This window comes from Acomys minous (assembly GCF_964271855.1).
Source record: "Acomys minous genome assembly, chromosome: 10".
Classification (NCBI taxonomy): Eukaryota; Metazoa; Chordata; class Mammalia; order Rodentia; family Muridae; genus Acomys; species Acomys minous.
Genome location: NC_140491.1, coordinates 62,942,083 through 62,957,695, shown reverse-complemented (window position 1 = coordinate 62,957,695; position 15,613 = coordinate 62,942,083). Strand labels below are relative to the sequence as shown.

At 48.0% G+C, this 15,613-nt stretch overlaps 1 protein-coding gene across 4 annotated transcripts in view; it reads right to left on the bottom strand.

The window, feature by feature from the left end:
• Window positions 1-15,613, bottom strand: part of CAMSAP1 (calmodulin regulated spectrin associated protein 1) — a 61,451-nt gene that overhangs the window by 35,206 nt on the left and 10,632 nt on the right. For 3 of the 4 annotated variants that reach the window (XR_014782803.1, XM_084800233.1, XM_084800234.1), the window contains exons 2-3: window positions 4,693-4,955; window positions 3,854-4,015 (exon numbers count right to left, since the gene is read on the bottom strand). Coding sequence is in view for 3 of the 4 variants with exons in the window: in XM_084800233.1 (XP_084656359.1) it covers window positions 3,854-4,015; window positions 4,693-4,955 (425 nt within the window). In the remaining variant the exon portion in view is untranslated. Of the gene's footprint in view, window positions 1-3,853; window positions 4,016-4,494; window positions 4,568-4,692; window positions 4,956-15,613 lie in introns of those variants that run through there. The other variant, XM_084800235.1, reaches the window with a different exon arrangement.

Genomic DNA, 15,613 nt, shown 5'->3' with positions numbered 1-15,613 from the left:
AATGAACTCTATGAAAGCCACAAATTACCGAAACCTACACAAAGATAGATAGAATATCTAAATAACTTAAAGGCTGTATAGAAGTTTTCACAACTAAGTAGATATATGCGTATACAACTCCAGGCCCAGAAAACTTCGTCATCACGTCCAAAGGTTTCAAAACAAAATGAAGCAATCAGGTCCCACTTACTGCACAGAATACAGAAAGGAAGACATCCATCCCAACATCCGTTTTGCACCCGCATCGCTCTAATATCAAAACAAGGGAGGAAACGCACTAGAAGAAAACCATTGCAGACAACTGTCTGGGCCTGAGGATCAAGAACCAACAAAATGCCGCCTTCTACCACTTCTCCACATTCTACCATCAGCAACAAGCGGCTTGAACTCAAACTAAAAACACCACTTACTACACAACTCAACACACTGCAATTCTGGAGGATAAACTTTATGAACACAAGCGCGACGGGGGCTGCACTCCTCACTAGGGCAACACGTCCACGCCCCCAAAATGATCTAGACTCAATGTACTCCCAATCAACACCCCTACAGGTGTTCTTTGTGGACACCAGCAAGCTGATTCTAAAATTCATGAGAACAGGTAGACAACCTACCAGAGCTAAAACAACTCAGTCATAAAAAGGGATCCAGTTCAAAGACATGTATTGTCCAAATTCAAGTTATTATCACAGACGACCGTTTGTATATGCTACAGTCACCTCAAGTTACCATGGAAATAGTCACACAGGTCACTGGAGAAGGTGGAGTCTCGGCAGCTCAACTGGGTCCCACCAGAGCCACTGCCACGGTAATGCGCAGAGAAGAGAAAAAAAATCTCTGCTATTGGGAATCTCTAACTGCTCTCTGAGCAAAAGGCAGGGGGCTGCCATCCCTTCCCTGCCTCGTACAGTGAGTCAGACAGCTCCTTCAGGCCTCGGGGCAGAGCGCTTAAAAATGTGTTCACTCAGAAGACACTGTGGCTGGATGTGGAACAGGTCTTTAGTCCCAGCACTTGGTGTCAAGGCAGTTGGTGAGTTTGAGGACAGCCTGGTCTACACAGTGGCACCCTGTCCAAAACAACAAACAGACAAACAAACAAACAAAAAACCCAAACCAAGTATGATAAAATACACTCACTCAACTGACCCAGCAATTCCGCTAAGTACTCACTCAGAGATAGGGTTCAGCATCCAGCCATACATCCAAATGCCCCAGCAGCTTTATTCAAAATAGACAAAAACTGGTGAATGACAGACAAATCATGACACAATCATAAAGAAATTCTACAAGGCACAATCAGAGCCACACTACTTATAGATAGGTTTGGCTCAGTGAAAGAAGCCAAGTACAAGAACATTTAAGCAAAACCTGGATGAAGCAAAACTAATCGCACTGAGAAAACAGACAGTTAGGAGCCTGGGTCTGGGGGAGCGGCGGCCTGCAAAGGAGCTCAAGGCAGTTCTGAGAACAGAAAGGCTCCCTCGCCTGTGGGGGCTGCTAAAAGGATATCATGGCTTCTTAAAATGAAACAAACCATCTCCACATGTGGCCTGTAAGTTACATCTCAGTACAGTGAGCTTTAAACCACAGGCGTAAATAAAATCTAGGAGAAGATGACTCATGCTTGCTGTGTAAGCAAGAAGGCCCGAGTTCAGATCCTCAGCACCCATAAAAACAAAACAAAACCTCTGGACACTTGAAATGGAGACAGGATGACCTAGGACTCATGGCCAGGCCATCTAGCCAATTAGAAAGCTCTCTGTTCAATGTGAGCCCCTAGTTTAAAAAAAAAAGAAAAAGAAAGAAAAAGAGAAAAGAAAAAGGAACGAACTTGGGTGGCAAGAGATTCACGACTTTTGGCCTCTTACACTCATGCCAGTGTACATATACACAGGTATACACATACAAACACATACATGCGCATAACCTACACACACACCAAAAAAGTAAAAAGAACCCCAGAAAAATGGGCCATGGTACAACTCAGAGCACCTGAGAGGTAAGGAGAGCCCAAGGGACCAGCAGAGATGACTCAGGTCCCCCAGCACACAGAACCAGACCGATGCTACGCTGTAGTCCAGTGCCACACAGGCTGTCCACGCGGGATGCTCAGCCACAGCAGGGACGGTGCTCCGCAGAAGGACTGTGCTGACTACGCCCCAGCACGGCTAGAAAAGGAGTCCAAGATGGCTGAGATGCAGGCACACTAGGCTCCCACATCTAAGCTAGGGGACAGCTGGGTCCCAGAGGAAACAAAGACTCAGCACGCTATACAGACCTCAGTGCTGAGGTTTGCACGGCCCCTGTGAAGTTACGTACAGGAGAGGGTAGTCAAGGCTGCAAGAGAACATTCAGGTGGAAGCACACACTGCATCTGATGACCCTGGCCCGGGAAAAGCCACAATCTAGCAACCACCACAGAAGCCACACAAGGGAAAACAGGTCAATAAGGGCTATGAGGTGTATGGAAACGCTAAGGAAAAGGCAAAGCATGAAATACAAATATTAAGTAAGAAAAAAGCCATTTATGAAAACTGAAACAAGAAGAAAAACAAAATGGGAATGTGCTTGCATAAGCAGATATCAAGGCGCAGTAATTTGAAGTCTACCAGTCACGTGCCAACATGTCTGTGACCCAAGACCAAGGGATTGACGGCTATGGGAGCAAAGGGCATCATTTGTTACAATCCCGAACCACCAAGTGACAAGCCGGAAGACAAAAATACCGTGTATTTACTTGAAACATGGATGTAGCCTGACATGATGGTATGTGTCTGCATGTCTGCCCCAGGACTTGGGAGGCAGGAGAATCAAAGTCATCCTCAACTACATAGCAAGTTCAAAGCCAACCTGGGTTGCCTCTCTCCAAAAACAGGGGGGCGGGGCACCTCAGTAGGTAGGTAAATACTTCCTAAGCAAGTGCGAGGTTACAGTTTCTCTTTCGGTACTAAGGCAGCATGACCAAAGCAACATGGGGAGGGATAGCTTATCTTGTACGTCCAGGTGACAATACATCAGTGAAGGAAGCAGGGCAAGGCCTAAAGCAGAGGCCAGGGGAAATGTCCCCTACTGGCCAGCTCTCCTTGGCTTGCTCAGCTGGCTTCCTCATAGCCCCCAGGACTACCAGGACCACCCACAAGTGAGCAGGGCCCTCCCACATCAATCACCAATAGAAAAAAATGCACCAGAGGCTTGTCCTCTGGCCAATTTCAGGGAGGTATTTTTTCAAGTGAAGTTCTCTCTTCTAAAATGACTCCAGCTTGTGCCAAGATGCCCTAACTAGCCGGCACACCTTATAAACTCCAACACAGTAGCAATCTCAGTGCTCCCACGGCAAGATGGAAGTTGGAAAACCAAAGACCTTATCTCAAACAAGACAGAAGGCAAGGACCAACACCTGAGACTATCTTCCACAAGCACGCCACGGGATGCGCACACCTGTGCTCCCACACGGACACATCTGTACACACAAGTACAGACTGAGAAAGACAAACACAGGATTACACAAGAAATCTGACTCCTCCCCCAATAATTATTAGCAAAGATCATAAACAAGTACTACACACACACACACACACACACACACACTCTCTCTCTCTCTCTCTCTCTCTCTCTCTCTCTCTCTCTCTCACACACACACACACACACACACATATTAAAGATACAATTGAAACTTCACTAGCTGTAACCACACACACATGTGTATTTCCACACATAAAACCATCTTGCTGAAATCTCAGTGCTCAGAGTAAGGACTGCCTGCTAGTCTCTTGGACACCTAGCACTGGATACAGTAACATGCAGCCCCAAGTAGGCAGCTCTCTATCAGGAAGAGAGCAAGCCAGGAACTCACCTTATTGATCCAGAATACCATGGCGTCCTCGAGGTCGTAAGGAAGCTCTTTGGAGGCGCTGAATGTAGAAAAGCGCTTGACACTGGCCACCACCTTCTCAATGCTGATCATCTCCACAGTGTAGGCCATCATCAGGGCATCCACCATCGCCATGTGGGCACTCTGGGGACAGGACAGAGGAAGCAATCAGCACCCTAAACCTCTGATGGGTCCCAACACAAGAACATTCTGCCTTGGCATCCCCTGGCTGGGGCATGTCCGCTCCTGGCACTGTTCCAGCCTGCAGTAGAGGTCCAGGGCCCAGGTCCTCATTTCTTGCCAACATACTATAAGTTTCCTCTGCAGCCCTGGAAAAGCTGTGGGAAGAGGCCGCCCACTTCCTCTGCTTCCAAAGGCTCTGGGATGCCACCGGGGCCCTCTTCTGTATCACACCCTACCTTCAAAACCTTCACACACAACATGTCAACCCTTAAAGTGAGTGAAAAAAGCCATGGCATACAAAATGCCAGGGAACAAGCTAGCAAACATAATGCAAGGCCACAGTGGGGTAGGTGCTAGGCTGACCTGAAGAGGCACAGCCTCGGAGGACAGGGCAACTTTTTTCGCCTAATACAGGAAGGCTGTAGCCCCACTACACTTACATCTTCAGACGTCATTGCCTTACAGTGAGAAGAAAAGCCAAAAGCAAGCTGCTCTTTCCAGAATGATGATATCCTTTAAAATACAGGCATGTCACTAAGAACCACCAATGCACAAGGGCAGACCTCCCCATCTGTCGCCGCATGGCAGTCCTGCCTGCTCAGCCAAGGCAACAGAAGGGATGCCTGTCAGACACTCACCATCTTAATAGGTGCCTGGCTGAGGTCAGCATCTGTCACAGGGGTATCATCACTCTCCATCACATAGATGCCCTTCCGGGACAGGGCCTGGATGACAGACTGGTGTCCTTGTAAGGTAGCCACCTGGTCCCCTTTTAGGATGAGGCTGCAGACTCGGCAGTACAGCTCACTTGACAGGAGAAGCTTGATGACGGGGGGTTTAATGTGCTCCTGCTCATACTGGTCGATGTAAAAAGGGTCTCTGAGGTCCTCAGGGATGTTATCTGTGGCAGAGAGAACACTGGGTAAGTGGACATGCACAGTCCAGTCTTAAACGTCACCAGCAGGGTGAGAACACACAAAGGAGCACCTTCTAGCACAATGCCAGCCAAGGTGTAGCCCACTGACCAGGTGACAATCAACACACAAAGGTCTAGGGCCAGCTGACAGCCTCATTAGCATCTGCACAACAGAGGCAATATGAGGTGTTTTTCAATGGCCACAATTATCTGAAGGATGGTGGAATACAAACACAAAATTCCTGGAGTGCTGGAGGGTTCAAAGGAAACCAAGGCACCAAAAAGCCAGATGCTGCAGTATCTGGGGACCCTGAGAAGGGGCCGGGGCACGAAGGCATCAGTTCTGGGGACCCTGAGAAGGGACCGGGGCACGAAGGCATCAGTTCTGGGGACCCTGAGAAGGGGCCGGGGCACGAAGGCATCAGTTCTGGGGACCCTGAGAAGGGGCCAGGGCACGAAGGCATCAGTTCTGGGGACCCTGAGAAGGGGCCGGGGCGCAACAGCATCAGTTCTGGGGACCCTGAGAAGGGACCGGGGCACGAAGGCATCAGTTCTGGGGACCCTCAGATGGGGCTGGGACGTGACGGCATCAGTTCTGGGGACCCTGAGAAGGGGCCGGGGCGCGAAGGCATCAGTTCTGGGGACCCTGAGGAGGGGCTGGGGCGCGATGGCATCAGTTCTGGGGACCCTGAGAAGGGGCCGGGGCGCGAAGGCATCAGTTCTGGGGACCCTGAGAAGGGGCCGGGGCGCGATGGCATCAGTTCTGGGGACCCTGAGAAGGGGCCAGGGCATGAAGGCATCAGTTCTGGGGACCCTGAGAAGGGGCCGGGGCACGAAGGCATCAGTTCTGGGGAAGGAGCTCTGCATGTGTTCTGTCCAACCACAGTCAAGTCAAGGCAGCAGCAGAGGCTCCACAGCCTACACTTTAGGAAGTGAGTCAAATCTGGTGCCACTCTAGCCACAACAGAACAATGGCAACCAGCTTTCACTCATCTTTGGTTCAGGCAGAATACTATTTAATCAGAATTCGACTGACTCAGGAGTAGTGACTAATGTGCCCACGTTATAGACAAGAAAACTGAGGCACAGAAAAAGGCAGCAGCACGTCCAATGTCACGGGAGACAGGAACCAACTACAATCTACAGCAGATGCATCACCAGGGGACCAGTGATCCTGTGACACCTCTGTGCCCTGCCCTTGGCTTGTAGATATCAACAGCTATCCTTTGCAGACTGCACAATGTCCTGAAAAAGAATCTCATGTCTTTGCCTAGGGCTCCAGGCCTTTGAAGCATCTCTGTATCCCCAACTGCAAAGAGTGGAGAGTTCAGTCTTCTCAAACATCCCCAGCCCAGAAGAGAACAGAAAGCTGCCACTACTGAGAAGGGCTGCTGAGAAACCCACCAGCACACAGCATTCGATTCAACAGGTAGAAACACTAGAGAATGCTAACCAGTCCCACCATCAGTGGGCATTTGTACTGGCTAGCTTCGTGTCAACCTGGCACAAGCTAGAGTCCCCTGGGAGAGGGAGCCTCGATTTAAAATGCCTGCATTAGATCAGGCTGAAGACCAGGCTCTAGGGCATTCTCTTTTCTGCCCGCTACCCCTCACCCAGACAGGGTCTCACTATGTAGCTCTGGCTACCTTGAAACTCACTATGTAGACCAGGCTAGCTCACTATGTAGACTGGGCTGCCCTTGAACTAACAGAGATCCACCTGCCTCCGCCTCCAGAGTGCTAGGATTAAAGGCATGCACCACTCTGGCCGGCCCATTTTCTTAATTAGTGATTGATTAGTCTACTGTGTGTAGTGCCACCCCTGAACAGGTGGTCCTGGGTTCTGTAAACAGGCTGAGCAAGCCATGGGGAGCAAGCCAGAAAGCAGCACCCTCCATGGCCTCTGCATCAGCTCCTGCTCCAGGCTCCTGCACTGTTTGAGTTCCTGTCCCAACTTCTTTTGATGATGCTTTTGGTCAGGTGCTTCATCAGAGCAATAGTAACCCTAACTAGGACGCCCTCCTCCAGCCCTGTGCCAGGTCTAGACCCCACAGTGAGAAAGGTCAGCTCTTCAGGGCCACCACCTCCAGCCCCAGCATCCTCTTTCCTGTTCCCTTCTGTTTGTTCCTGATAGGTACCATTTTCTGAGACTCAAGTTTAATTATGAGTCTCTGGGTCCTTGTTATTGTTCTACAATCCTATTTCCACCTACATGTGTGTGTACACATGAGCGGTGCATACATGCCACTACTGAGTGTGACAGACAGAGGGCAACTTTGTAGAGTTGGCTCTCTCCCTCCACCTTTACATGTGTTCCAGGGCTAGAACTCATGTTGTCAGGATAACAAACGCCCTTCCCCACTGAGCCATCTTCCTAGCCCTGCTCCACAATCTCTAGACTTCATTTTTAATTCTTATTTTTTAACTACATGGCCAGGATTACACAAGACTTTTACTTTGAAGCAGTGTTGTGCATATAGCATTTGGTTACTATGGCAACCCAAACTAGTGAACAGGGCTGAGCACCAGTTTAATACAGAATGCTATAAGCACTGTAGCAGGCTTAAAGGATGTCAAGCCCCAGACATGATGACTACATTGGGTTTCCTCCTACTCTGAAACCATCTACCATTCTAACGCGAAACAGAACATGCCAGTATTAAAAGAATGGAGCCTGGGTACTCCACACGGGAAGGCCTCTGCTCCCTTGTCAGACGGTTGAAGAAAGAGCTATAATGCCATGTAGCCAAACAAAAGGAGGGAGGAGCCACACCACACTCAAGAGCTGAGAGGTACAGAGCATATGAGCAGGAAATGTATGATCTGGTTCTAAACCGGTGAAAATCAAGCAAGGTTCTAAGCTAGGGAGGCCAAGTCCCAAGCTTGTTCTACTGCCAGGAAAAGGACACACACAAGAGTCACCTGAGGCCTGCCCCTGGTGACCAAGGCTCCCGGCAAGAGCTACCCTTTGCCTAACTGACAGCCCATAACTACTTACATGTTCAAATTTTTCAAGAACACGTTACTTCACCCCTGGAGGACTTCACCCACTTGGAAACCATGGATGTGTGCCTACCCAATATGCATACTAGGCCACCTCCTCCGAACCTGTATGACAGTCCCATGTGATGCCCGGAATGCTCAAGCCATACGGGCTGGTCCATGCCACTCCCGCCCCCCCACCTGGCTAACTGGAAAGGAGATGAGGGGACACCACAGAAGCACAAGCAAAAGCTGGCCTTTGACAGATACAAGTCCTCGGGAGGACGCTGGGGCAGGAAGACATAAGCAGCCTGGTCTTGGAAGCTAGCACGACAGGCCAAATGTCCACGTGGAAATGTCTCCCTGGGCCACACGGAAACAATCCGCCTGAAATGGTTCATGTCATCGGCACACTCGACCCTATACAAATAGTCACTCCTGGACATTCCGGAGTCCTGACAGGGAGCCAGAACTGCAGGGAGACAACAATCCTAGATCCCGCAGAGACCCCCACAGCCTGTGAGCTTCCGCCAACTACAGCCCACTCAGCACCAGCGCCTCTTCCTCCTGGCCCTGCAGGGCAGAAACTGTCTCCGCTCAGTACGGGAGCCCCGCTCTTCGCAGTCTACCAGGGCAGTGACCACGCCTCAGTAACTCTCAGCTCAGGCCACGTCAGAAGCTGTGTCTGCATACATCTGTTCTTGTGGTATCTAGCAGTCAACAGTTGTTCTTAAAGCAATGTAGGGCTCGAGAGATGACTCAGTGGTCAAAAACACAGACTGCTCTTGCAGAAGACCCAAGACTGTTTCCAGACCCCATGTCGGGCAGCTTATAACTATTTGCCTGTAAAGTTCCAATACCCTTTCTGGCCTCTGTGGGTAATATACTTATATGCACAACAACCTGCCCCCCTATATACAATTTTAAAATGATAATAATGATGATAATAAAATATTAAGAACAATACAAAGGCATTGTAAATGACTTCTGAATCAGATTTGGGTGACCTATTTCTCTATAAAAGACAAAGACAAAGCTGGGCAGTGGTGGTGCACGCCTTTAATCCCAGCACTCAGGAGGCAGAGGCAAGTGGATTGCTGTGAGTTCAAGGCCAGCCTGGTCTACAAAGCAAGTCCAGGACAGCCAATGCTACACAGAGAAACCCTGTCTCAAAAAAACAAAACAAAACAAAAAACAAACAAAAAAGGACAAAGACGATAGTTTTCAAAGCACTCATTCAACAATTGAGTACCTGCATAAAGCAGGAGCTGCAGGAGCATGCTGGGCCACCAAAAGAAGGTGGAAGCCATCACCCTCAGCAACAGCTGAGACACTGAAAAGGACACAAAAACAGTAGTAGGCAAGTTCCATGACAAGGAGCATCATGCTGCAGTGTGCAGAGCCCGGCTTAAGCAAACAAGAAAAAAGCAGGACAATGACTCTCATTGGACAATTCTAAGAGACAGCACAGTTGAGAATTGCATAGGTAGGAGGAACACACTTGATGCTTCACTGAGTCTCAGCAGGTCCTTACCTGAGCACATGCTATGCGAACTGGCCTTCAGGGCACTGCCAGTAGCACAGAAAAGGACAGGTTAGAACAGGCTGAGTTAGGAGATAACGGAAGGCAGAGGACAAGGAAATAATGTTCGCTGCTGTTTCCTGCACAGGGAGTAGAAGGCAGGCCTGGACATCAGCCAGGCGCAGGACAGGACCTGTTACTAAATTAGGAGCTGTGGCCCAGAAGATGACTGTGGCATTATGAGGAGCTCCATTACTGACATGTGGCTAAAGGGGGCATTCCGAAGAGGCTGGCATGCGGGGACCAGAAGTACAAACAAGAGAGATAGCACTTACCCACAATACACAAACACAAAAAGACAGGGTACACAGGGGCTGAGTCACCCAGAATGAGGGCACAGTAAGAATGGAAGCTGGGTGGACAGACTGGTGGATCACCTCATGCTAGGCAGGCAAGAAAGAGAATCCAAAGAGCTAAGTGGTGGCCAGGGGAAATTGGTATTGTAAGGCCACCCAAACACACCAGGGAAAGCCACCAAAACCAACACGCCACAGCAGCACCAGGGACAAGGACACCAAGGGAGAGAAGGCTCGGGTTCCATGGCCTCTCTGTACAGTGTAGTCTTAGGTGTGTAGGCTGGGCTCCAGTCAGACCTCAGGAGGGCGACTTCAGCGTGAGGAGGGATTCGGAAAGAGAAGGAAGGAACGTCAGCTGTATACATAGTGAATTGATATCTGCACTCACTGCAACCAGAAGGGCAACAACTAAAATGCAACCCAGCAGCAGACAACGGCGTCGGCCACTGGTGCCACACCAGGTACATGGCATGTGCCTATAATACGCACAAGGGGCTAAGACAAGGGAGTCACGGTGAGTTCAAGGCAGCGCAGGAACCCAGGGTGCCTAGCAAACCCTAAAATAAACTCAAAGAAAGCCAGGCTCAGGCACCCATAGAAAGCCAGTCACAGAAATGATGGCACAGCCAGAGACACCCAAAGAAAAAGTGATAGACTGGAGAAAAAACAAAACAGAAATTCTAGAACAGAAACAACAAATATATATATATGAAACAGATTCAAATATATTTATATATGTTTGTAAATATTTATATAGGTATTTTTATTTATTTATTACTTACTGTATTTATGTAGTCTATATACATTGTATTTAGATATATACATTGTATATATGTAAGTATACACACACACACACACAAACACACACACACTGAACCAGTTTTATAAATTGAACAGTTGAAAACAGATTAAGATTAGACACTTGAGGGGCTGGAGAGATGGCTCAGAGGTTAAGAGCAATGCCTGTTCTTCCCAAGGTCCTGAGTTCAATCCCCAGCTACCAAATGGTGGCTCACAGCCATCTATAATGAGATCTGGTGCCCTCTTCTGGTGTACAGGCAAAACACTGTATACTTAATGAATAAATAAATCTTAGACACTTGAACCAGACATGGTGGCACACACCTTTAATCCCAGCACTCGGGAGGCAGAGGCAGGAGGATCCCTGAGTTTCGAGGTCAGCCTGGTCTGCAGAGTTAGTTCCAGACAGCCAGGGCCAAACAGAAAGAAACCCTGCCTCAAAGAGCAACAACGAAAAGGTAAGATATTTGAGAGATGAAGATGAGTAGAAAATAAGCATGCACAATCAACAGTGAGACAATGAGAAGGCGGGGAGGGCGCGTGGCAAAGGCTGCCAGACCACAGGAAGGAACTGCAGGCGCAGAAGGGAGAGGGAACATGGCAGAAAGATGTTGAAGCAGACACTGCAGAGAATTTTCCAATACTTGGAAAACTTATGAACCACTAAACATGACGGCAAGACTAACAAAGAAAATCCACACCAAAAGAACCCAAAGACAAAATGTTTTTAATATGCCAGAGAAGAGTCCCCGGTCATGCCAGGCTGGCAGACCACCCTGCTTGCCTCTTTATGTAGAAGGCAGCTACAAACCCTGAACACTGCAAGGGCAAGCACGGGGAACCAGAAACCACAGGGGAAGGATGCGGGCTTGGGCCTCACACTGCAGGACTCCCTCACCAGGGTCAGGCCTGACACCCAGTACAACAGGCAAACAGGCAAGGCAGCTGGTTTCTGGGCCAGGGAAAGGGGGTGGGGGGGCAGTCAACAGAAGACCCTGCTAACAATAAAGCAGCAGGGGACATGGGGACGCTGTGGGGCAAAGGTGCTCTCCTTCCCTTTCTGGAATAAGATACTTTCCCTAAAGCCAAAGCCACCATGGACCAACAGAGAAGATACTCTCCCTCCTGGATAGTCATGAAATTCCTTTCCCCACACAGCTTGGGACTCCAGTAAAGGGGAATCATGCTGTTAGCAGAGGTTTGGGGGTATAAATCTGGGCCTGACATTCCCAGCAAGCTAGGCTTGGTCTCCTGTCCCCAATACATCAATTAACAAGATAAGTGACAGTGAGAAACAGAGGCGGAGGCAGGCAGATCTCAGTGAGTTCAAGTCCACCATGGTCTGTGAGAGTGAGAATATAAATGAATGAATAATTAAACAGTCCTAGCCAAGGAGTGGTCCTGCCCATCACTGGCCAATCACAGCTCTGTCCTATAAAGTAGGTTAATAAGTTGTTAGAACTCTGTGGAATCTCTTTCAGGGAGGCAGGGATGGCCAACCATAACCAGAAGTTTTGTAGGCAGAGCCCCAACTAACCAGCCTGGGAAGTTTCTCTTGCCCTTAAGCAAGCAACAGCAGTAGGGACACACCTCCCACCATAAGTAGGCTGACCAGGGGCTCAGGGCTGGGGCACAGGACCTACCAGAGCCACAGCCAATATTGAAGCTCAAGGCTGCAAAGCAAACCATCAGGAGACTGGCTGCTAAGACAGTCTGCAAGCCCTGGCTCTTAATGTAATAACCAAAACGATAAGCAATCGTCTGAAATCACCACTCAAGTAAGATGACCACCTGACACACTCCAAGATGTTGAAACATCTGTGATATTTGAAAGTAGCCAGAACAAAATAACTGCAAGAGTTAGAAACGCTGAAACAAACTAGAAAAGTTCAGCAAAGTTTTTAAAGCATTGAATACAGGAAAGAAAAACAGCAGCAGATATTTAGCAACAGCCTGGGCAATGACAGAGGACGGAATTGCTGATTAACCTAACAGCAGCCATCTAATCTGCCCCACAGGCAGCAGGAGGAGAGCAGAACTGGGAAGAGCAGCCAGGGAGCAGGAGGAGAGGTGCTGTGCACCAGAGTCCTGGGGAAAGAGAAGGTGCTGGGGAGAGTACTAACCCAAATAGTGGCTGAAAACTGACCAGATACAGTGAAAGACACTGAGCAAACCATAAAGCAGGAAAACCCAAAGAAATCTGAGCCAAGACTTGAGAAATAGCCTATGACCATACAGTGGGGGAGGAGGTCGCCCTCGGTCACAGACCTAGGGGAGGTGAATAGGGTGAAAGCAGGAGGGAGGGGGGAACGGGAGGATACAAGTGAGGGGAAAACAATTGAGATGTAATATGAATAAGTTAATTAAATTTTAAAAAAGAAAAACAAACTTCTAAAGTTAAAAACAAACAAACAAAAATTCTGAAGCCAAGGAAAGGCACACTTGCTGGAGGGAATTCCCAGTCTGATAGCAGTGAGACTCTCATCTGAGGCTGTGGTGTCAGCACGTAGAGATGCTACAGCCAAGCCTGATGACCTGCTTCCCACCCCAGAACCTACCATAATAAAAGGCAAGAACTGACTCCTATAAGTTGTCCTCTGACCTTCACATATGTACAGTAACAAGTACAAACACACAAACACAGCACACTCTCTCTGACACACACACATACACACATCTCACATCTCTCACAAATACAAACAAATAAATAAATGTTATTAAAAAACAAAACAAGGAGCCAGGCCGGGTGGCACAGGTCTGTAATCCCAGCACTCAGGGAGGCAGACAGGCAGATCTCTGAGTTCGAGGCTAGCCTGGTCTACAAAGTGAGTTCAGGACAGCTAAGGCTACACAGGGAAGCCCTGTCTCGGAAGGGAGAATAAAAGCAAACAAAACAAAACAAAAAAATCCACAAGCTGGGCAGGGGTGGCACACACCTTTAATCCCAGCACCCCAGCACTTGGGAGGCAGAGGCAGGCAGATTTCTGTGAGTTCGAGGCCAGCCTAGTCTACAAAGTCCAAGACAGCCAGGGCTACACAGAGAAACCCTATCTCAAAAAACAAAACCAAACAAAGCAAAACTAGAGGCTGGAGAGAGAACTCAGCAGCTACGAGAACTGGATATTTCCACAGAGTACCTGAGTCCCAGCAGCCACATGGTGGCTCAAAACCGTAACTCCAGTGCCAGGGGATCGACACCTTCTGGACTCCTTGTATACAAAGCAGGGGAGTGGTGCACAGAAATACACGCAAGCAAAAATTACCCATATGCAGCAATAATAATAATTATTATTTAAGATAAGTAAAATAAGAAATAACTACGAGAATAGCTAAAGTAAATTCTCCAAAGAGAAAGAAAACGGTAGAAGAAAATTTAGCATCAAGAAAACGCAGCAGGAAGAAATGAGTAATGTGATAAATATAGCAGACTGTCCTTCGGCATTTTCAGCTGATACATGGCACAAACAAAACTACCACCCCAAAACCAGGCCTGCTGGCACATGCCTTGAGTCCCAGCACTCACAAGGTAGAGACAGATGTTTCTCTGTGAATTCGAGGCCATCCTGGTCTACATAATGAATTCCAAGTCAACCAAGACTACATAACAGAAAGGCCCTGTCTTAAACAACAACAAAAGCAACACAGAAATATGCTTTTCACAAGAAGTTCACTTCAAATTCAGCAAGATAAACCAGTTGCCGCAAGCCTGTGTTTAATAGAGAAAGACCTTGCCTCAAAAAGAAAGGTAGGAAGGAAAGCTGTGCCAGGGGAGGGGATAAAGGACGGAAAAAAAAATGTAAAAATAAAAACAGAAAGCCGATGGTGGTAGCACATGCCTTTAATCCCAGCGCTGGGGAGGCAGAGGCAGGTGAATCTCGTGAGTTTGAAGCAAGCCTGCTCTACAGAGCCAGTTCCAGGACAGCCAGGGCTACACAGAGAAAACCGGTCTCAAAAAAACCATAAATAGACAAACAGACACATGACTAGAGATAGAGCTCAGAAAAGGCAGATAAAGCAGGAAAAAAATTTAAAAGAACAAACTATAACATACAAACAGTATTCAGTAAGAAGTAAAGACAGTGTCAGCAGAATCTGAAGTCCACTGCTGACTTCTCCACCAAAAAGCTGGGAAATTGGTCAATGGAATTTTAAGTTTTAGGCAGAACTGAGGAAAAGGAAATAAATGTTTCTGTTAACCTTCCCTATAGCCACATTACCAGCAACTGGACACTATAGGATTAGCGATTGGGTAACTTATCAGAGCTGTGAGATTGACCTCTCCACAACACCTTTCTTGGGCAATTCCTCCCCTGGCCTGGGATTTCCTGGAGAAATCTCAGTTCTTTAAGTGGCTGCTACATTGTCAGAAAGGATTACACTGCCCTCCATCCTTATCTGCCAGGGACCCAGGGACATCTGAAGCTGGAGCAGTACCAAATCCGGTTCCGGTTCTCTATAAAGATAATATAAAGATAATAAAGCAACTTTAAGAGCCCAGGAAGGACAGTGTGTGATTAATCACTCTTGCAGTTCTCAATCTTCGGGTCAAGTAACCCTTTCCCAGGGGTCATTACCAGATATTTACATAGCAACTCTAACGGTAGCAAAATTACCGTTATAAAGTGGCAACAAAAATAATTTTGTGGCTGGGGGTCACCACAACATAAAGAATTGTATTTTTAAAATTGTATTAAAGGATCAAAGCATTAAGAAGGGTGAGAATCATGGTTCTACTCAAAATGCCATGCAATTTAAAACTCAGCAATTATTTCTGGGATTTTCCATAAATATTTTTGCCCAGAGGCAGGGGGTTTCTGTGAGTTTGAGGCCAACCTGGTCTATAGAGTGAGTTCCGGGAAAGCCAGAGCTTTGGAAAAAATATTTCTCAGCCAGCAGTTGACCACAGCAGCACACTGCACCAAGTGAAAACACAGCTAAGTGAAGACTACAGCACAAGTGAAGGCTGATTAAAAAGTAGGAAGG